Source organism: Arvicola amphibius, chromosome 15 (genome assembly GCF_903992535.2).
Source record: "Arvicola amphibius chromosome 15, mArvAmp1.2, whole genome shotgun sequence".
NCBI classification, from domain to species: domain Eukaryota; kingdom Metazoa; phylum Chordata; class Mammalia; order Rodentia; family Cricetidae; genus Arvicola; species Arvicola amphibius.
Window position 1 is genome coordinate 22,493,870 of NC_052061.1, and position 23,378 is coordinate 22,517,247.

At 43.2% G+C, this 23,378-nt stretch overlaps 1 protein-coding gene across 7 annotated transcripts in view; it reads right to left on the minus strand.

Annotated features, from left to right (window-relative positions):
* Nr3c2 (nuclear receptor subfamily 3 group C member 2) overlaps positions 1-23,378 on the minus strand; it is a 317,705-nt gene that overhangs the window by 24,203 nt on the left and 270,124 nt on the right. For all 7 annotated transcript variants that reach the window (XM_038312972.2, XM_038312970.2, XM_038312973.2 and 4 more), the window contains 2 exons: positions 12,283-12,413; positions 5,609-5,766 (listed from right to left, as the gene is read on the minus strand). In XM_038312972.2, the coding sequence (XP_038168900.1) occupies positions 5,609-5,766; positions 12,283-12,413 (289 nt within the window). The remainder of the gene's footprint in view (positions 1-5,608; positions 5,767-12,282; positions 12,414-23,378) is intronic.

Here is a 23,378-nt window from a genome sequence, read left to right on the forward strand (position 1 = left end):
AGAAATAAAGAAAGAAATTAAAGATTTCCTAAAACGCAAGGAAAACGACCACACAACATACTCAAACTTATGGGGCATAATGAAAGCAGTGCTAAGAGGAAAGTTCATAGCACTAAATTCATACGTAAAGAAGCTGGAAAAAATCCCACTCTAGCAAGTTAACAGAACACCTGAAAGCTCTAGAACAAAAAGAACCAAACTCACCCCGGAGGACTAGATGACAGGAAATAATCAAATTGAGAGCTGAAATCAACAAAATAGAAACAACAACAACAACAACAAAAATAACACAAAAAAACCAATGAGACAAAGAGTTGGTTCTTTGAGGAAATCAATAAAATAGACAAACCTTTATCTGAACTAACCAAAGGCACAGAGAGAATATCCCAGTTAATGAAATCAGAAATGAAATGGGGGACATAACAAAGGACACAGAGGAAATCTAGAGAATCAGCAGGTCATACTTCAAAAACCTGTGCTCAACAAAATTAGAAAACTTAAAGGAAATGGACAATTTTCTAGATAAGTAACACATACCAAAATTAAATCAAGACCAGAGAAGCAAATTAAATAGACCTATAATTGCTAAGGAGATAGAAACAGTCACCAAAAATCTCCCAACCAAAAAAAGCTCAGGGCCAGATAGTTTCAGTGTAAACTTATACCAGAATTTCAAAGAAGAACTAATACCAATATTTCTCAAATTGTTCCACATAATAAAATCAGAAGGAACACCGCCAAACTCTTTTTATGAGGCTACAGTTGCCCTAATATCCAAACCACACGAAGATACAACTAAGAAAGAGAATTACAGACCACACTTCCTCATGAATATTGATGTAAAAATACTAAATAAAATACTGACAAACTGAATCCAAGAACACATCAGAAAAATCATCCACCATGACCAAGTAGGCTTCATCCCAAAGATGTAGGGATGGTTCAACATATGAAAATCTGTCAATGTAATCCACTGTATAAACAAACTGAAATAAAAACACCATATGATAATCTCATTAGATGCTGAAAAAGCCTTAGACAAAATACAGCACACCCTCATTATAAAGGTCTTGGAGGGAGCAGGGATATAAGGAACATACCTAAACATAAAAAAGACAATATACAGCAAGTCAACAGCCAACATCAAACTAAATGGAGAGAAATTCAAAGTGATCCTACTAAAATCAGGAACAAGACAAAGTTGTCCACTCTCTCCATATCCATATCTATTCAACATACTTTTTGAAGTCTTAGCTAGAGCAATGAGCCAACAAAAGGAGGTCAAGGGGATACAAATTGGGAAAAAATATGCCAAACTCTTACTACTTGCTGATGGTATGATAGTTTACATAAGTGACCCTAAAATACCACCAGAATTCCAACAACTGGTAAACACCTTCAGTAATGTAGTGGGATACAAGATTAACTAAAAAAAAAAAAATAGTAGCCCTCGTTTATATAGATGATAAATGGGCTGAAAAAGAAATCAGAAAAGCATCACCCTTTACAATAACCACAAATAACATAAAAAACCTTGGGGGTAACTCTACTCAAACAAGTGAAAGACTTATATGACAAGAACTTTAAAACTTTGAAGGAAGAAATTTAAAAAGACATCAGAAAAATGGAAGAATCTCCCATGCTCTTGGGTAGGTAGAACTAACAGTAAAAATGGCAATCTTACCAAAAGCAATCTACAGATTGAATGCAATACCCATCAAAATTCCAGCAAAATTCTTCACAGACCTCAATAGGAAAATACTCAACTTTATATGGAAAAATAAAAAACCCAAGATAGCCAAAACAATCCTGTTCAGTAAAGGAACTTCTGGAGGCATCACCATCCCTGACTTCAAATTCTACTATAGAGCTACAGTACTGAAAACAGCTTAGTATTGGCATAAAAACAGACAGGAGGATCAATGAAATCAGATCAAAGACCCGGATATAACTCACACACCTATGAACACCTGATTTTTGACAAAGAAGCCAAAATTATACAATGGAAAAAAGAAAGCCTCTTCAACAAATGGTGCTGGCATAACTGGATATCAACATGTAAAGAATGAAAATAGATCCATCTCAATCGCTATGCACAAAACTCAAGTCCAAGTGGATCAAAGACCTCAACATAAATCCAACCACACTGAACCTCATAGAAGAGAAAGTGGGAAGTACACTTGAATACATGGGCACAGGAGACCACTTCTTAAATATAACTCCTGTAGCACAGACACCAATAGCAACAATTAATAAAAGGGACCTCCTAAAACTTAGAAGCCTCTGTAAACCAAAGGACACTGTCAACAAGACAAAATAGCAGTCTCCTGAATGGGAAAAGATCTTCACCAACCCTCCATCTGACAGAGGAGTGATCTCTAAAATATACGAAGAACTCAAGAAACTAGACATCATAAGAACAAGTAATCCAATAAGAAAAATGGGGTACAGATCTAAACAGAGAACTCTCAACAGAGGAATCTAAAATGACTGTCTTAAGGAAATGTTCAGCTTCCTTAGTCATCGGATAAATGCAAATCAAAACAACTCCGAGATACCATCTTACACCTGTCAGAATGGCCAAGATCAAGAACACTGATGACAGCTTATTCTGGAAAGGATGTGGAACAAGGAGAACACTCCTCCATTGCTGGTGGGAGTGCAAACTTATACAGCCACTTAGGAAATAAGTATGGCAGTTTCTCAGAAAATTAGGAAATAACATACCTTAAGACCCAATAATACCAGTTTTGGGAATATACCAAAAGGATACTTAATCAAACCACAAAGGCACATGCTCAGCTATGATCAGAGCAGCATTATTCATAACAGCCAGAACCTGGAAACAACCTAGATGTTCCTCAACTGAAGAATGGACAAAGAAAGTGTGGTACATTTACACAATGGAGTACTACTCAGCAGTATAACATCTTGAAATTTGGAGGCAAACGGATGGAACTAGAAAAAAAACATACTAGTGAAGTAACTCAGATCCAGAAAGACAAACATGGTATTTACTCACAAGTGGATATTAGACATAAATAATAGCCTATAGTTTACAACCCCTAAGAACCTAGACAGCAAAGAGGAACCTAAGAGAGACATACATGGATCCACCTAAGAAGGAGAAGACAAGGTCTCCTGAGTAAATTGGGAGCGTGGGGGTAGGGAGTTAGAAGGGGAGAGGGGAGGAAGAAGGGGAATAGTCACTAAAAACAAAGAAACAAACTATATGCATATGCATATATCATATTATTCATATCATGTATCTGTAAATGTGTATGATATATCATTGAGAAAAAAGAAAATGCAAATTAAAAACCACGGTCATGGTCCAACATGCAGCAAAAAGAACACACAAACTAAAAAAGGATAGCTCTGCCAAGTGTCATCAGCTAGGGTGAGGGACATTCAACACTCTCAGGTACATCTCATGAGAATGTAAAATCGTAACCATTTGGAAGATATTCTGGCACTTTTTTTGGTAAGAAACAAAAATTTATGTGTAATGTTCACCAGGAATTCCACCACCTGGTATTCTCTCAAGAAAAGAGATGTGTCTGTGTTTTCACAAAGACTGGTGCAGAATTATTCAGGATTTACAAGGACTACTCCAAGCTAGAAACATGCCGAATGTCCATCCCGGGGACTACACAAATGAACTGTGGAATATTCTCTCAGTGGTGGAGCTCACAGAGTCCCAGAAAATAGTATCCGCAGCTTCTGAGCAAGTGAAACGGCATGTGTGAGTCTCAGCATGGTCATGTCTACTGAAGGAGACTCATACAAATATTTCTACATGACACACTCCTACACAGCACTGTACAATTCAGACAGATGCCCACCAGCAGGAAGCTATAGGGGAAAGCAATGATAGTAGGAGGACCGCCTCAGAGGGAAGGGAAACTTCTAGAGTTGGATACAGACACTAGCTTAGCTGCTGTGGTAATGTCATGGGAGCATGACTGTTGGAAAACTTAAACTTCATATTTTTAATTTGTTCAACTTATTGTACACCAACTATATCTAAATAATAAAACCCAAGACACTAATTTATGATGAGGAATTTCACAGAAAATCAGCCCAATGACAGTTATTCCCCAAGCACAGCAGAGGACAGAGGAGGGATGTTGGAGGCCCTGTTCTGTAACTGTCTGGCCAACTCCCTTAAAGTAGGGTCTCTCACAGACCTGGAGCGGGGCTGGCAGTCAGCAAGCTCCGACAAACTTGCTGTCTACGGGTGCAGTCATGCCAGGCTTTTAGTTGGGCACTAGGGATTTGAACTCAGGTCTTTGTGCTTGCTCAGAAAGCACTCCCGCTTACTGACTCATCTCTCCGGGCCCACATACTAAATTTGATAGTACTTGTTGTGTTTGTACAAAGAACAGAATTCACTGAAGATGAACCTTAAGATCCCACTTTTACCACTGCTGAGAAGGGGAGTCAGTGAGGTCAGGGAGGAAGGAACATCCGATGACCTCATGCAGGTGACAGGCTGTGATAACTTTGCACAAGGGGAAGATGAGCTGCACCCCCTCCTGTTTTCTTCAGGGTGAGTCATGAGCCTTGCCAGCCATCATCTCACATTTCCAATGTTTCCAACCAAATGCACTCATGCCAAACCCATTCCTCTCTGAGCTCGCCTGAAGAGAGACTTGCTCTTTCTCATCAGAGACATTCAGAGAAGGCAGAGGTCTCCACGTAAAGCACGAGAAAGCGACCTTCTCCTGTTTGGCCATCAGCACAGAGGAAAGAACGCTGCAGTAACAGGGATAGTACCGTGATCTCGGCCACTGAGTCTGGTAACATTTTCCTTCTCAGAGAAGACTCATTTATCATTCAAACCCTACAAGCCAAACCTCAACAATGAACTCTCCAAAAGAAGGTGTGGAAACTCCTCGAATATGAGGAACCCACTGAGCACAACTGCATACAACGTTCTTGACGCAAGAGGTGGAAAAACCGCTTGCAAAGTCAAAGAAAAAAGAGGGAGAGTTATCTGATTGGTGTGTTGTGAAAGCCGCCAGCCAACGTGGCAGCTATACCCGTGATGGGTAAAACCAGAAACAAACTCAGAACCCACTTTCTGTATTTACCCAGAGCAAGAGCGATGCCTCCTATGAAGAATAATGAATATAGGATTCAGAGTTTGGCAGCGATTGAGATGATCCAAGCTGGCCCTGGACCACAAATAATGTTTTTGAAAGATTGGATTGTTAGATTAACAGTTGTGGAAGATGGACACTATTTATGCAATGTTAAAGCAAACATTTTTATGAACCAAACATTTCCTAAACGGCAAACAAAAATGTGAAACTCTATCTGACACCTGCAGCAAATCTGAGGACCTTCCCTGGTCCATGGCACAGAGCCAGCCATACCCTCTGTACACAGGCCCTTCCCAAAGGTTAGAAAAAGAATCGTCACCTTAGCTGGGTTTTAACTCTTGCAATCTCCTTCCGGACACTTCAGTCCAGCTCTTCCAGCAGCTGTGTGAATCCAGCTAGCTGGCTTTTTTGGGGGTCAAGTTGTGTGTGTGTTGGGGGGGAGGGAGTTACTGAACATTGACTTTGGGGATTACTGAACATAGATCAAGGGCTCTACTTACATCATGCATGGAGTCTAGAAGCTTGGTTAGTTGGTAGAATCTCTGCCAACTCTGCCCAGAACTGTTGGGACACTTGGTGACCATCTTCCTCAGTTCTTTGATGTAATTTGTCCTCATCTCTTCAAATGCAGCTTGGGCTCTGAGGCCATCTTTTGGAACTGTGATGAGATGAAAAATGAAGAATCATATTTCCTCCATTTGTTCTCTTTAGCAACAAGATTTTTACACTGAAACAGAAAGTTCATTTCCAAAGAGAGTTTTGGGAGCTGCCAACGTAGCTCATGGCAGAGTACAGAGCACTTGTCTAATATGCACAGAGCCCCGGGATTCCCTAGCCAGACCCTACCCGATAGCGAACACTTTGGGAGTCATGACACCGCGTGCCCACGTGCTCCCAAGCCCACCTCCATCCCCGTTGAAAGAGGAGGCCACCTGAATCCTTGCAGCTAGAGATGCCTTTGACAATGTGCATCCAACTTGTTTTCAGTACGGCTGACAGGTGGCTTTAAATCTATGAAGGGTGCAGTCACCTAGAACCACGGTGTTAGGCAATGGAGACCTCATGAAAATCCACCTTGTGACATGGCACTGTCATTTTCAAACCGCTTTTTACTTCTTGATTAAACCTACTATTTACTAATTTTTTTGTGACTGGAATAAAAAGTGATTTCTTGGGTGATTAGCACTTTAGGGAGGCTGCAGAGAGTTCCTGAGAGCCCTGGATCCCAGGTGTACCACTGCCTCCAAATTAACCTTGTTCTCACAAACAAAGATGCAAATTAGTTTCCAAATCAACCTCCATCATGATGCTATCGAGGTTTTTGACTTTTACTTCCTTACATCGGCTTTTGTAGGATAACAAATCTCTGAAAGCCACCACGTATATCCTTGAAGCTTGCCAAACAACACCTGTGACTTAAATATCTGACTTTAATAGTAAGAGTTATTTAAGAAATCATTTTCTGTTTTCAAAACAGATTTTTTTTTATTTTACATGTATGAGTGCCATTGCCTGCATGTATGTATGTGCACCATAGACATGGTTGGTGCCCATAGGGGTCAAAAGAAGGCATCAGATCCCTAGAACTGTTTCCAACAGTTATGAACAAGTATGTGGGTGCTGGAAGCCAAACCTGGGTCCTCTGCAAAAACAAGTGTTCTTAACCCCTGAGCCATTTTTCCAACCCCTAAGAAATGGTTTCTTTTTCAAAGTTTCAAAAGTCAAACTGGCAATAACCAGCACACCGACAGGGAGGCTGGATCCACTAACCACCAGCACTTTAACAGGGACTTGAAACTTTCAAAAGGAAGCTGAAAGCTTGCCAAGGCCAGCCTGTGATGCCCGGCAACACATTGCCAGCTTTCTGAGGTATCAAAACCATTTAAAGTAAGTTTTTCTTCGATGAATACTTATGTGAGCTAGAGACTGTACTTGAAAAAAATCATCTACCAATAAGGACAGCATTCCATTCGCTAATGTGGCACTACTTGGTATATCAACTAGAGTAACCCAAACCGTCTGTAGCTCTCATAGCTGTGTTATCAAAGAATCAGCATTATATCGCCTCATATCAAATATTAACAGTTACACATTTTATTGCTGTAAATACAATACACTGGGCTATATCGCCTCAATTTCCCAGCCACATTTTTTTTTGTAGAAGTTGAAACAAATCAACAAATAAAGGGAAGTTAAGCAAAACCTTGAATTTTGGATGTCTGCCCAGAATTTCTGAATTTACTTATTAAGTGCAGCAGGCCTGTTGGAATAATTCCAGAACCTCCGTGCTGGAGAAGAGCGAGAGCCATAAGGTTGAAGTCAGACTGCTTTCCTCTCCAAGCAAAGAATGTGAAATTCTTCTGATATCACCGCTAAACCCCTAGAGCTGGTCATCCTTTATGAAACTTAGCATGCCTCAAGAGCGGCTTCATAGTCCGTCACAGAGGCGCTGAGCGAGCCAGCCAAAGCCTGCAGCTTCTGGGATTTCAGAACCCCTTAGGCATTCCTGCCTTATAATTTTACTTTTTCAGAATTGAAGGTATTAAGTAAGTTGGAAGCTAATAAATGAACTCAGGTAGTTTAAAGGTGACGTCAGAAGCTGCCCGAGGCTGAAAGGGTAACTGGATATAAACAGGATAAGCATGAGCTAAGTCCGAGGAGTCAAATCTGCAAAGAGTTAGGAGCACGGGAATTAGCAAACACATTTCATTGCAAGTCTATCTTCCATCTAATGCTTTAGGGAAACATTGTTTCTAAACACTAGTGAGAAGTGTGGTTTCAAAATGAGATAAAATCTACTATATTGAAGGGTAATTTTTGCAAAGTTGTGCTCTGGGGAGGAATATCTGGACAGTGAGGAAGCCCCTTACTGGATGTGGAGTGGGAGAAGGCCTGTTTTTCCCACTCACCCTGAACACCCTGCACACCCTGCACACCCTGCACAGGGAATGGGCTGGGTGCAGAGAGTGAGGAATGGCCGGGCCTGGGGTAACCTGGGCAGACTGAACCCTGCCCTGGGCATGAGATTTACTGAAAATGAAGTAAGAGGCTAGGGGCAGCCTCCACAAGAATCACAGCTGTGGAGTGGCCACGCTGGCCAGGCTGGCCCTGGGAGCCAAGCAGCCTGCCCCGTCCTCACTGGCTCCTGCTGCTGTTACCACCTCAGCAAGCTGGTCCCCAGGAAAGCAGTAGGGCATCGCCTTCAGAGAAACTGAAGCCCTGAGTCCCATTCCTTACTCATGTAGGACACCAACAAACACCTTTTAAGGGGGCTCTCAGACTCTCAGGGGTGCTGTGACTGTTACACTAGACAGCAGATGGGAGACAGTAAAGCGGGAGGCTCCGTATTCACAAGGGCAGGCTGTCATCCACAGTCCTTCTGCTCTGATCTCCTGCTTCAGGCTCACTCCTCAGAACCGGCTTTACTCTGTCTGCTCTGCTCTGAGCCAGTCAATTCTAGCCTCTTTCCTCAGGAAGACTCTCCCTCTTTTATGGAGCATGAGTGGGGCTGGGTGTGGAACACACATACCTTCGTCTTCACCCCATTTTCTTTAGTCTATGCTACTCGCTATGACACCCTTGCTGGCTCTTGGTTTCCTTCGTGGTTACTGTACTTGGCTCATAGTTTTCCTCCCAACATTGTCTCCTGCCATTGCCCTGGCTCTTACCTCTATCCCTAGTGAGCTTCCTCAAATGCTGTCTTCTCTATTTGGAAATTCTTGCATGGTTGTTTGAGAAACAAGCACTCAATGCTTTGCCAAGGCTACTGCTGCCCTCCCCCATCTCCTGGGGTACCTAATTTCATCAGCTTTTGTCCTTCCTCAAAATTGATTATAGAAGCCCAAGAGAACTTCCCATCGGCCCGAAGGTCAATTTCAGCTGTCTTCTTTCCATTTCTCAACTTTCTCTGCCCAAGCCATGGCACTAGCCATATCTGTCTTGGGACCTTATGGTCACACCCAGTTCCTGACTCCCTGACATGTTGTCCTTTCTGCCGTTGCTATGCCTTTTACAAGGCTCTATGGGGTCTTTGTTCTTTACTCAGGAAATTGCCTTGACTAGAATGTGTCCTCCACAGGCTCATGTTTGAACACATTCACTAGCTGGTGGCACTTTGTGGGGGCTTCCTGAACACTTAGGTGGGCCTAATTAGAGGAAGTCAGTGAGGGTTGTCCCTTTCCTGTCCCTGTCTGTTTTCTGTCTGCTGTGAAGAAGTTCCTCTGTCACATGCGGGGTCAACAACCATGTCTGACACAGTGAGTCAAAGCCAATCTTTCCTCGAGTTGTGTCTGTCAGACATTCGGTCACAGTGGGCCAGGTAGTCTGCAGTGAGCCTGTGTCATCTAGGAATGGCTGCCTAAACAAGACCTGAACAAAGACTATCAATAGACAACATCCTCATGCAGAAGGGGAGAAATCTCGGAGTCCTGCACCCAGAGAGCAAACTACAGGTGGCTGGTAATTGTGGAGAGAGGCAGAATTAGCCGCTCCCCAGGATGAGCCCCCTACTTGCTTATCCAGCATAAAGTGATCAGTCCCCAAACCATATACAAAGAACAAAAATTGACTCGCCAGGTTGTATTTGTATATTTGTGTATATATATGTATATGTAACAATAACAGTTAAAGAAAAATAGTCTGTAAGTTTGAGAGGGAGATTGCAGTGAAGGGAATGGGAGGGGTTGGAGGGAGAGAAGGGAGGACATAATATAATTATATTTTAATAAAGTATATTAAATAAAATAAAAGTTAATGTAAAATGTCGATGAGGAATATTCCTGTCTAACATGTCTCTGATCTAAAAGAATTGATTTATAGTCAATTTTAGTTTTTAATGACCTATATTTTTGTCCCAATTAAAGTCAGTTATTATAAAAAATCCTAACATACATAGAAATTCTACTTACCATTGAGCCTCAACTATGAATAATAATAAATATTATTTATGTTTCAAACCTGACTTTTGTGTTCTAGTGTCAAAATTTCCCCATCTTCTGGCCTTTTCCAACAGGATGCAGTGTGGTATAAAAAATTAGCCAATTAAAAAATAGAATTAATTTATACTATATCAGGAAAATTAGAAATCCAGAGACAGATATTGGGGTTCAACCTGAAGATCAGAAAAGCAAAGCAGCCAGCCACTGGCTGTTACCTCTACAGTCTGAAATGCCGATCCTGCCTCCAGGAATCTCAGAATGAGACTGAGAATCAGAACTCTCCTCCCATCTTATATTCCTCTTCAGCGCTGGGATTAAAGGCATGTGCCACTACCGCCAGGTTTCTATGGCAACTAGTGTAGCTACTGGGATTAAAGGCGTGTGCCACCACTGCCTGGTCTGTAAGGCTGACCAGTGGGGCTGTTTTACTCTCTGATCTTCAGGCAAGCTTCATTTATTAAAATGAAATGAAATACCACTGCATTATACTCTACAAAATCCTCTCAAAGCCACACTCACGCCAGGGCATTCTGGTGAGTGGCCTCCCCTGTACTGACTACATTACGTCTGGTTTTTTGTTTTTGGTTTTTCGAGACAGGGTTTCTCTGTAGCTTTGGAGCCTGTCCTGGAACTAGCTCTTGTAGACCAGGCTGGTCTCGAACTCACAGAGATCCGCCTGCCTCTGCCTCCCGAGTGCTGGGATTAAAGGCGTGCGCCACCGCCGCCCGGCCATTACGTCTGTTTTATTGGGATCTGTTTTCCTCTTCCATCTGGGTGGTCACTGAGACCAGCTCTCACAGTCCCGGACAGACAGACTAATTCCCACTCATCGTGTGACCAGTGCTTCTGGGGACGGCCATGTGCCTTCTGCTCCTCAACCTTTCTCTTTAAACTCAGTTGCCTGCTGGTACATCTTCACAGAGCCACGGAAGGTAGCACTGACCCTGTCACCCCACTCAAAAGGGTTTGGCCTTGTAGTGTTTAGTCTGCCTGCCTGATAGGGTTTGGATTTTCTCATTGGGCATTGAACAAACCTGGTCAAACTGACATCCCTATTTTATTCCTTAGTGCAGCATCATCTGATGCATCTTGAAAATTTACTGAATACATGCATAAAATATTTGAAATTAATAATACTAACATCTTCTTTCAGTTTCTATCCCCACCCTACACGTCCCCCATCTTGCCAAGAAAAATGTTATGAAGAGACACGCACTTCTCATAGCCTGTCTAGGGCCATTACAAAGCTGGTAAGATCCAGCCGGGCTATGCGCTGCCCCTCGTCTATAGAACGGAAATGTCCTTTCTTCTCTGAGCCACCGTCACACCTTTTACCTCTAATCATAGCAGATCACCACGTCTCTCAGTGCATTCAAGTTATCCCTGAGCTTGTCTTATGGGATAAGCTTCCTAAGGGCAAAAAATCAAGTAATCGTACTACATATTCACAACCAGATACTGTGGGGCAATATTATACAGGCCCTACATTGTATGGAGGCCAAACTTACAGGGGAGCTCATACCTGGCTGCACAGAAGGTGGTCACATAGCCTTCCAGACAGGATGTTGCCATCCTAAACAAAGGATCAGGATATGCTAATGTTGTTCTGCTCCTTCTTTGTAATTTGCAGGATGCCTGGGATAGAGATGTAAATTTGGCCTACGTAACAGAGCTGGCATACAGAGCAGGAAGATAGGAAGCCATGACAAAATGGGCATAGAGAGGTATGGACAAAGGTGTGAAAGTGACCAGAGACATTCGCCTGGTTACCTAGGAAACAGAATGCTAGTGAATTTCCCCCTCAATTTACTTTTTTGGTATAAAAGCTATTTGAAGAATAAATGTGGGGTGATTTTCAGGATGTGAACTCCGGATTTCATGAGGGATCACTGAGAATCTTCCTCCCGATAAAGCCATGAGTTGTGTCTTTATTCCCACGTCTCCCCTCTGATCTGGAGAAATAATTTACGGCCAGAGCTGGCACCAGACCCTGACAGGATACTTAACAAAAGTCTGGGTAGTGAAGGCCTGAAGTGCTACACTGCTTTCTATATACACAATTTTAGCACCAGCCACTAATTTAGCTCATCCAGGACTCAAACTACCCTCCTACCATCTCTTTTGCATCTCTGTTCGGGGGCTGGGTACCCATGACCTGAGCATCATAAGTGGGCCACTCTCTTGCAGGAAGATGATCTGACAATGTAGAAAGAGTGCCAGGGTGGGCATCAATGTACCTGTGCTCAGGAGCAGCAAAACCTTCATTATGGAGTACTCCTCAAAGGTCAGCTGCAGCCGCACGAACTGAAGGCTGATCTGGCGCATTCCCTGGCACAGTTCATACATGGCAGACTGATGCATCTTCTCTCTGCAAAGGAAAAGCAGCCGGACACGTCTGAGACAGGTCACCACTATGTCTAGGCTGGCAGCCCAGGTCACTTAACCAGAGCTCTGAGCCAGTTCCCCCTCTGGCTTCAACACGAAGCAGATGTGCATTTCTGAGTCACGTGCTTCTAAAGCCCTACTGAGCCACTGACTAGCTAGCTCCCTGTGACCACATGGCAGAGCTTCCTGCCAGATTAAACGTGCTGTTCTGGGCAGTTCTGGGAGGAGATGTCCACGAAGCAGGGGCGCTGAGGTGATGTGCATTGAAGCCCCAGAATGCACTCCTTTTGGCTGCAGGTGTGGCAAACTGACTAATGTTTGGAAAGGACTGGGTTAGATGCAGCGAGCAGAAGGTTGTTGTGACCATGTCTATTTCTGCACGGCCTTCCTTACAGAGGTCATGAGTATGTCTATTACTGAATTTATCAACAGACATGATGCAGGGAATTAAAGGCAATTTAGTGAGGTGAAGACCTCAGGTAGAATTGGCTCTAACCAAGAGAGAGGGAGCAACATGGCAGCTTGTCACTATATATAGAAATGTTTCCATCCACACAGCCAACCCATTTCTCACTCCACTACCCAAATATTTCCAGAAAAATTCTTGCCATACAACAAAGAAGTCTTTCTTCTCTCTTTTATTGAGGGTCAAACAAGGCATCTCATTGTTTTTAGTAGCTTTTCAGAAAAGAAGTGCCTGCTGGGAGGCTTGGTGTATATAGTGAGAGATGACGGGTGAGACAGGAAAGGACTTGCCAAACCAAAGGATCAGGACGGGCCACAAGGCTGGTGCACTTCTCCAGGGGTACCACGCCGGTGAACACCTGCCCTGCAGCCTCCTCCCAGGATGCACCTGTGCTGCCCAGAGGTGCCAAAGAACACCAGGTACACAGGAAAATATGGCATACTTTCTCTCTCTCTCTCTCTCTCTCTCTCTCTCTCTCTCTGTCTCTCTCTCCTCTCTCTCTCTCTCTCTCCCTCTCTCTCTCTCACACACACACACATACTAATAAAAACTTGTAGATCTACCACCCAGAATTAAGCATGTAACAAATACTAACACCATTGCAATACTTGCTTTAGATTTTTAAACATTTCAACATGGCACGGTTGAGGCCTAACCTCTCTTCCTGCAGGATCTGGCCTATTTCTTCCTTATTCAAGATGGAAACAACCATCTTGAGGGATTATCATTTGTTCTCAGATGAATGTACTACGTGTATGTGTGTGTGTGTATAAAACTCACTCCTGTAAGGTCATGCAGGGATTTGAACCTAGAGATGATGTCCCTCAGTAACTAATTTCCACTCCACACTTAAGTATGAGATGTAACTATTTTAGTATCAGAGGCTCTAAGTGAAGGCACTCTGGCTGCTTCAAGCTTTATGTGTGTGTGTGTGTGTGTCTGTGTGTGTCTGTGTGCACTCGCGCAGCACCCATGGAAGCCAGGGGGTGTCAGATCTCTTAGAGCATGAGTTCTAGGTGTGAACTGCCTGGCATGGGTGCTGGGAAACTGAACTCAGGTGTTCTGTAATAGCCGTCCATGTTCTTAACTACTGAGCCATCACAATTCGCAAAACCCATCTTCAATGGTGGGGACATAAGGATTTTTAGCTCTTTATTGCTGTTACAAAGGACATCCAAGGAATACCGGTGTGTCTGCAAGACAGAACTTCGTCCAGAACTGCTCATCCAGGCTTTCTGCAGCCATTAGTACTCCTTGCCAGCAGGGCATAGGAGAGCCCTTTCCTCCCACACACTACTGATTATTTCACCATGTGGTGAGCACATGGTACAGGGTAACTCGTAGTTGCTTTTATTTCCATTCTAGTGTCACCAGCCCAACATGATTTTCCAAATGGTTACTGACCAATTCTGCTTGGGGATTTGCCTCCTCACTTTTCTGCCTGCACTATTGCATTTATGGTCCTTCTCTCAAGTAACACCGTCTCAGTAATAATAACACGTATTGTTATTAGTCAGGTTTCACGTAGCTCAGAATGGCCTCAAGCTTGCTGTGTAGCTGAGGATGAGCTTGAAGTTTACATCCTTCTGCCTCCACCCCTTAAATCAGTAGGATGACAGACACTGGCCACCATACCCCGTTTATATGGTGCTGGGGACCAAAACTAGGCATCCATTCTGCCAACTAAGCTACCCCCACCACGAGACAAAGCCTGCGTTGACCAAACATTGGGCTCAAGCGATTCTCCTGTCTCAGCCTCTCAGTATCTGGAGTGCCAGGCAGGCATATGCCCAAACACCAAGCTTCCCACCCTTTTATTCTCAGAAGTTTTTTCTTTAGCTTGTTTGCTTTATTTTCATGCCATCTTCTCCCTCTTTCTCTCCTGTTTTCCTCCTTCTTGCTAGGACTTGCCTGGTGTCCTCTCTCCAATTTTAATCCTTTGGTTTAAAAATTGCCACATGTATCTAATCAGCAAAAAGCCAAATTTAAAAAATCTGAGTGCCTCCAAGTTTTGCCATTATCCATTCCCAAGCATTTGCCTCTGTAATAGCTCGGTTTAATCTGTTTTCATTTATTATAGTGACTACACATGCTTGGATTTTCCTGCCATTTAAGCTCCCCTCCCGCTCCATTCCTTCTTGCTCATGCCTTCCTTGAACTGGATGCATCGGCTTCCTGAACGCCTCCTCTCTGTCTCTCTCTACTGCATTTACAAGGTGCACATTCTATTTTTACACATCTAATGATTATTTTTTGAATGAAGAACTTGCATAGTTAAAGTCTAAAGTCAGCCGGAAGATCTCCCCTGAGGAGCAGCGAGCTCTCAGTGCACGGAGCTCTCGGTGCGTTCATCCTCTCTCTCCCCTTCCCATTCTCCACGCTAGCGCTCTGTGGGGCTCACCATCCACCAGAGTCTCAAGTCACCACCGAAACGCCTTTGCCTCTCTCACGTGCACTACGTTTCTGTTTTCAGTTTCACCAGTGTGTTTATCAGTATCTCTCAACCCCTTCTGCAGTGCTGAGGAGGAAGCCGAGGCCCTTACACAGGCCAGGCAGGCAAGGACTCTGCCATGTGGCTCCAGGGTGGCCCCACCCTTGTGTTTGGATGTAGCGGTGTCTTGGCTTCTTGTCCATCATGCCTCATTCCTTGGTTTAATTTCTTCCTTATTCAAGAGCATGTTTCAGTGATTCCTTCAGCTGAAGTTCTGAGTCTCCATTGTTTCGATGTGTCTTTAACCGTCTGCTTGGTGAGTACCGTCTAAAGCTACGGACTTCTAGGTTGACAGGTAATTTCTCTCAGTACGTGGAGGCTAAAATTCCACGAAGCACAGACCTTCTTCATGGCTAACTAACTGAAATTTTCTCTGGTAGCATTACGTTTATTTTTTTCCTATGCCTGCTCATTCACGATGGTGTGTGGGATGGATTGGTTTCCGTCTGTTTTGTTGGAGGCACGGTGCTGTTTCTGACATGCAGGCAGTTTTAAATTCTGGAATGTCCTTTGTTACTGCCTCTTCAACCTGCAGCTTGCTTCGGTCTCATCATGGAGCTCTGTTAGGGGACACCACACCTTTCTCATTGCTTCCTCTACATTAAATTGGCTCTCATTCTCAGCATTTTCTTAATATTTTCATTCTAGGTGGGTTTTTTTACATTTATTTTCCAACTAAATATTTTTTCTTGTCTATGTTTAACCCAGTTTAATATCTATAGTTTCCTTACTGTTTATTATTTCTGAGAATTTCATGCATGAGTGCTGCTGTATTTCCATTATTTCCAGCCTCCCCTCTTCCACTCCAACGCTTCCTGTGTACCCCATTCCCATGAAGTTCATGAATGACGTCTTCTTCTCTAATTACTCTGGTTACTTACACTAAGGCCATTTCGTGTTGGTTGCACTTAGGGCTTGAATTTTGGTGGCAGTATTTTTCACACCAAGGAATGAAGGTGGCGATGGTAAGTAGAGGGAACACTCATAATTTATAGATGGTAGGATGAATTAAATACGGCATTTGTGAGGATCTCAAAAAGTGGGGAGAGAGGAAGTATTAAGGAGACTACAAAATTAGGGTGCTCATGGTGGTTGATACAAATGTGCACGTAACATATTCATACTGAGTCCACTTCATATTGCTTGTGTCTGGGGCTTGAGTTTTGGATGTGGTAGTTACCGTATTAAGGAGGGAAGATGTTCTAGTTCTTTCAAAGTCATCTGTGGCTTCCCATAAGGCACTTCTTCTCAAAGTCGTTATGTCTCCTTCTACATCACCAGACATCTCAGCATGCCTCTTTCGTAGTTCTCGGTTCGTTTTTAGGGTGCCAGCATGCACATCTACACGCATCACGTTGGCACACAGTCTTCTATGTGAACCTATTTGGGCACCAGCCTGGGAAGGAACTCTCTGGGAAGTCTTGGCATTTAGAACTGCCGTGAGCGTAAGTGTTTTACTTCATCTGGCGGAGTTTTTATTGCTAATCTCTCAGCTTCAGCACTTTGGGTAGGACTCACATAGTTGAAATTTGGACTTCAGTCAATGGTGTAGGCTGTGCTCTTTATTTCTTTCTGCTTACTGCCATGTCCCTGGGCAGTCACAGAGGAGCTGAGTCTAATTCTTCTGGTGGCGGAGCCCTGGATTGACGCATGGGGTCTCTACCACAGGCCCTGACCCAGCTGGAACAAAAGTCCCTTTCCTGTTTGTGTTCTAACGTGTACCCCTAAAGTAGATGTCTGCACCCACTCATCTGTTGGCTAACTGGAGCTTTGGAGCACAGTTGAGCAGACCTGCCCCTTCTCCCACCCCTCCATGCTGGGCATGGAGACCAGAGGACCTCAACTGTGTTCTTCAGGTGCCATCCCTCTTGCTGCTTGACACTTGGCCTCTCATTGGCCTTAGCCCACTGATCAGTGGCTCTCAGGGCCCTGCCCTCTTCTTCCCAGCCCTGGCTTCTACGTGGGTACCACCATGCTCAGCTTCTCACATGGGCTCTGGGACTGAACACAGGTCCATGTGTTTACAAGGAAGGCTCTGCGCTGCCAGGCGAGTGCTACTCTCCAGCTCTGCTTGCCCCTCCTTTGGAGATTGCCCACGTCCTTAACAGGGTTTTGTGTTTTCATTTGTGCAAAATTTCTATGTGTAGGCGTGGGGGAGGCTCAGTTCAGTTTTGTCATTCTGTTAAGTACAAGATTCTTAAACAGAGGACCTATGTTCAAACAAACCTTTTAAAAGTCAGAAATAATATGATAGACAAGTGCTACTCAATATGTATTTCATAATAAAAGATTAAAGAGAAGGAAAAGGAATGAGAAATAATTAAGGCACAGAAATGAAGGCGCACAAATATGCAGATGGTGGCAGTGGTAAGTAGAGGGGACACTCGTAATTTACAGATAGTAAGATTATTAAGAAGCTTTCAAGTTAAATAAGGCATTTGTGAAGATCTCAAAAAGTGGGGAGAGAGGAGGTATTAAGGAGACTACAAATTAGGGTGCCCAGGTGGTTGATACAAATATGCACTTATTGGCTTCTGAAAGAGTTCTCCTATGCAGTGTGTGTGTGTGTGTGTGTGTGTGTGTGTGTGTGTGCGTGCGCATGTGCACATGTGCATGCAGTCATGTTGAGGCTAGAGGACAACTCTGCATGTCAGTGCTGCATCCTGAGGAGGAAAGTACCGTCCCCCTTGTGGTTTTGAGTCTGGTCTCTCACAGCCAACTTTCCGAATAGGTAAAAGCTGGTTGTTTGAGCCCAGGCATCTACCTATCTCTGCTTCTCCAGCATGGGGAGGATAAACAAGCAGCCATTGCACCTGGCTATCAAAGCGAGTTCTGGGAATCAAACTCAGGCTCTGGTGCTTGTCGGGCAAGCGCCTTATGGACGGAGCAGCTCCCAGCTACTCAGATACACTTGTAGTTCTAACCCATCTGCAGGGCAGCACACTTTTGGCTCCACTGGGGAGCAGGCACTTCTGGCTTTGCCATGGAGGGGCGAGTGCCACACAGCTCAGAGGACTGTGTCCTGGAACTTCTCAGGTGCAAGCTTCTCACTGGCAAAACCCAAATACCACGAATAATTCCAACCTTGCATGGACATAGTAATGAATCACACCAGAGTTTCCAAAGCATGAAGTGCTGTGTGGAGGTTAATTCTTTAAAAATATATTTATAATGGAGAAAGTATTTCTAGAGAAATCATGGTTCGTTGTGGTTGAAAGAAGTAAGAAAACATCAGATGCTTAAAATGAATTTTCAAGACAAAAGCCATTTTACTATCATCATTTCTATATATAGGCTGGTACACCAGGGCAGAGGAGAGACAAAGCAGATGTTCACAAGGTAGAAGTGACTTGCCTAGCGCTGAACATGAGAAGTAAACACCTTCGTGCCAAAGTGTTTGTTACTAAGACCTGCTAACACAATCTCTACACACGAGAGACTCCAACTCCATCTGAAAGCACACAGGAGGGATCGTGTGGGAACACACTTAAAGGAACAATTCCTGCCCTGTAGGTCTGAACAGAGTCCTTTAACCCTTTGCTGAAGGACCTGGCAGTCCTCGCAGTTCTGTTCAGCGAGAGTTCCTGCATACAAGAGTTGAGCTACTTCTCGCTAATTCTCGTGATGTCTGTAAGGAACTCTCCTCATATTTATGAAGAATTTGGTACGGGAGTAAGCCAAACCCTGATGCTTTGCTTAAACTTTCGGGCACTTTTGGCTCAAGCAAACAGCTTTCAAGTCTCTTCTCCAGTCATCTGCTCCAGAGAGCTTCAGATGGCACTGAGTTTGTGACCAATGAGTACATTGTTAGTCCTTTGTTTTGCATATGTAGTAGAACTTTTGTGTTTCCAAATTCCTCTCCAAAAGAGGAAGACTGTGTACTCAATATAGCTTGAAATTCATGAAAATTAGCTGGCCACCTTACAAACACACTAACTACACTGCATTATTTTGCACATTAGATTTAATAAACAGAAAGGTACTTTCAAAGGAGTAGAAGCAGGGACAATATTTTGGCATGATACTGAAATTATCACTACAATATACCGTGGCAGAAAAATTCTGTTATATGATTTTATTCATTTAATGATTGTATCTTATTTTGAATAATCAAGTATCATCAAGTAAGATTATACTTGACTATACTTTGGGAAAGAAATGCAACTCTGTATTCTGCCTCTAAAAAACAAAAATAAGTGCACGACTCAAAGTCAACCTTGAACAGTGGGCTGAATGGAGGTGATAAGGAGCTACCTGGGCAGCACACACGGGACTATCAACCACTATCAATACTTGCCCATATATCTTTTCTTTGCATCTTCTCCAGCTGTGGAACAAAATAAACTAGAATTTGTATAAGTACAACTCCTAAAATAGGCAGATATGATTCTAAGAATCTTGGGTTAGAATTTTTAAAAAGAGATTTATTTTTTATTTTCTATATGTATGAATGTTTTTCATGTATGTATGTATGTATGTATGTATGTATGTATGTATGTATGTATGCACCAAGGCATCAATTCCCTGAAACTGCAGTCACACATGGTTGTTAGCCTCTCTGTGTATAAGGAACAAACTCTGGGTCTTCTCCAAGAGAAAAAGTATGGTTGTGGAATAGTCTTTGTGTACACTGTGCAGATGTGTAGAAAAAGTGTGTGCTGTGGAATAGTCTTTGTGTACACTGTGCAGATGTGTAGAAAAAGTGTGTGTTGTAGAACAGTCTTTGTGTACACTGTACAGATGTGTGGAAAAAGTGTGTGTTGTAGAACAGTCTTTGTGTACACTGCAGATGTGTCATTCAATTGTTTTAATAAAAAACTGAATGGCCAATAGCTTGGCAGGACTTTGAGGGCAGAGAGAATGCTGGGAAGAAGAAGGCAGAGAAGTTGCCAGCCAGAAAGCAAGCAGGATGTGCACAAGGGGACGTAACAGCTATGGGCCACACGGCAGAACGTAGATGAATATAAATGGGTTAATTTAAGTTATAAGACCTAGTTAGAAACAAGCCAAAGCTTTAGGCTGAGATTTCCTAATTAATAAGTCATGATTTGGGAGCAGGCTGGAGGTACAGAAAAAGACTCGCAACAAGTGCTCTACTAACCACTAAGTCATCTCTCCAGTACCTTGGGTTAAAAATTATGAAAATAAAACTTTGAACACACATATACACAAACACACACAGAGATGTATGTGTTCTCCTGTGCAGCTCAGGATTGTAGGTATGAACTACAATGCCCAGCTGCTGGAAAATTATTTAAAAATATTTCAGCAGTTCTGTGTACTTGAAAGTTTCTCCAACAAAGAAGCCAGTCTGGCTGTGACTATAGCTTTGTTGGGTCCTCTCTTGGGACTTCCACTCCACTAAACCAAACTCTCACGAGCATGTGGAAACAGCTTTAGGATGTTATGTCAGTCTCTCCCACTTGAATTCCACTTGGAAAAAAGTGAATATTCACAGTGAGAAAGTATTTTGTTGTTGTTACTTTAAGAAATTTTGGGTTAGATAATTTTTCTCCTATAATAATATTAGAGATTAGACAAAGCCCATTAAACTCAGGTGGGTGGCGTATTCAGAGTTGAAATGACTTGCTATGAACTGGCTAGTTTTCATTTCATAGCTAAACAACTTGGACACTGGTGTCTAAGCACTGATGCTATCTTGCTATTTTTCCTTAATGTTTCTGGCCACCTACTATTAAAATTATCTCTCATCCATTTTATGTATAAACTAATGGGTCTGCTGTGTTATGAGGTTTTTTATCTTTTAAAATTGAGATATTTCCAAGGATGATTTTTCTATAGGTATTATTTCATTATTCAAGAGTCAGTGTCTTCGGGGATGGCCCCTGCGAGGTGACCCATGCCTTAGTAGATGGTTCTGTACCCATGAACATTCAAAGAGCACTACATAGACTCAGTGCGTTCAAGTAAATACATGAAGTTTGGAGAAGTAAGTGGTAGGGGGTATGGGAAAACTGCAAGGAGGAGAATGGACAGTGGATTTGATCAAAACATATTTGATGCCATGTATGAAATTCTCAAACTATAACAAAATGAAGTCCACTCACACTATCATTTTAATTAATAATACTGTGCTAACATACATTATGGGGATTATACATGAACAGAAGGCTCAATGTAACATTTTTTTAAAAAAATTCTCCTCTCATATATTACATCCCAAGTCACAGTTTCCTCTCTGTCTCCACTAGTCCCTGATCTCCCCAATTCCCTCTCCCTCAAATCCACTCCTCCTTCATTTTCCTTAAAAACAAACAAACAAACAAACAAAGAAACAAACAAACAGAATCCCCGTGTCTTCCAGGGATATCAACCGAACATGCAGTAACAAATTACAATGAGACTAGGCACAAACCCTCATATCGAGGCTGAACAAGGCAACCCTGTAGAAAAAAAGGGTCCCAAGAACAAACAAAAGAGTCAGAGATACCCAACTCCGACTGTTGTGAGTCCAATAAGAACATGTTTTAATATTCAGATATGGTCTTACCTAACTAAATAAAACTTAAAAACTTCATAGTCTTAAATCTAGCTAGAAGGCCATCTGGCACCTGCTGATGGCAAATGGCAGTCCTAGAGTCACAGTGTTGTTCTACTTGGATGCAAGCAGGCATCTATCTGGTCAACCAAACCACAGGCCACGCTCAGCGCCACCCCTGCACTGGCCTTCTAGAGTAAGACCATGGCTAGATATTTCCCATGCGGGAATGTGTCGTGTGCTTGTAAATGTGTGTGTGCTCATGCACATGTGTGTGCACTTCCCATCTGCCTTTTCCAGATTCTTACTAGTGAGCTCTATTCTGACCTCTCCTGCTCTGATGCAATGATGGCTCCCAGCTTTGGCTCATCTGGGGTCACCTTTGAGGTGAACGGTTTTTAGAGGCTCATCTAACACTCGCTCTTCAGTTGCCTTGTGGGTACTATCCCTGACATTCAGGCAGCTCACTAGAAAGTCAGGAAATACAGACAGAGACAGTGAGGAACGGAGCTCGGTCCCTAGGAAGAGCCTTTAGGGAAGAGCTCTGCTACTTGGCCACATAGCTGCTGGGGACGGCTTCCATCGTGGTGGGGATGTGGTGATGGTGGCGCCAGTGATAATGATGACAAAAGGTTGTGAGACACCGACCTTGACCTGGGCCTGGAAAAACTCTGCCTCTGTCCCTCTCTTTCTCTCTCTCTGAGACAGGATCTTCTAACTATATATCTTTACTGACCTGGAACTCATTACACAGAGCATGCAGGCCTGCATCTAACAGAGCTCTGCCTGACTCTGCCTCCCAAGGGATCGAAGGCCTGCGATACTAGAAGAAGCTTCTTAGAGCTAAATTCTACTTAGAGAATCCTGCAAGGATTGAGAGTCTATCAACTGAAGACGGCTACACACAGCTCATGGCAGTAACATTCATGCCAGTGTTGATCAACAGATGAACAGGTGAACAAAATACGTATGTATTCAGCTTTGAGAAGGAAATTCTTTCATGTGATGTCACACAAACGAATCTTTAAAAGATAATTACTTTTATTATTTTTAAGTGTGTGTGGACTCACGTGCTGCATGCATGTGGACTCGTGCCGTGTGCATGTGGGTATATGCATGGGAGTTCTGGTGCCCATGGAGGCCAGAGGCAGTGGGGTTACAGATGACTGGGAACTAACTGGCTTGGGTGGTGGCGATTAAATCTGGGTTCTCAACCACTGAGCCATGTGTTCGGCATGAATGAATCTTTATGTTGTACACTGAGTAAAATAAGTCAGCCATCAATGACAAACCTCTGTGGGATTCTCTGAGGAGTCAAATTCATGGGAAGGAGAATGGGGACATCGTGACTGGAAGCAACAGTTGAGGTTTACACAGTAAGAAAAATCTGGTGATTAGCTGCACAGCCATGCGACTGCAGTTTACTCCCAAGCTGCACACAGCACGGGGCAAGACTCGAGTTTTGAAAAAGAAAAATGACTGTTTACAAATC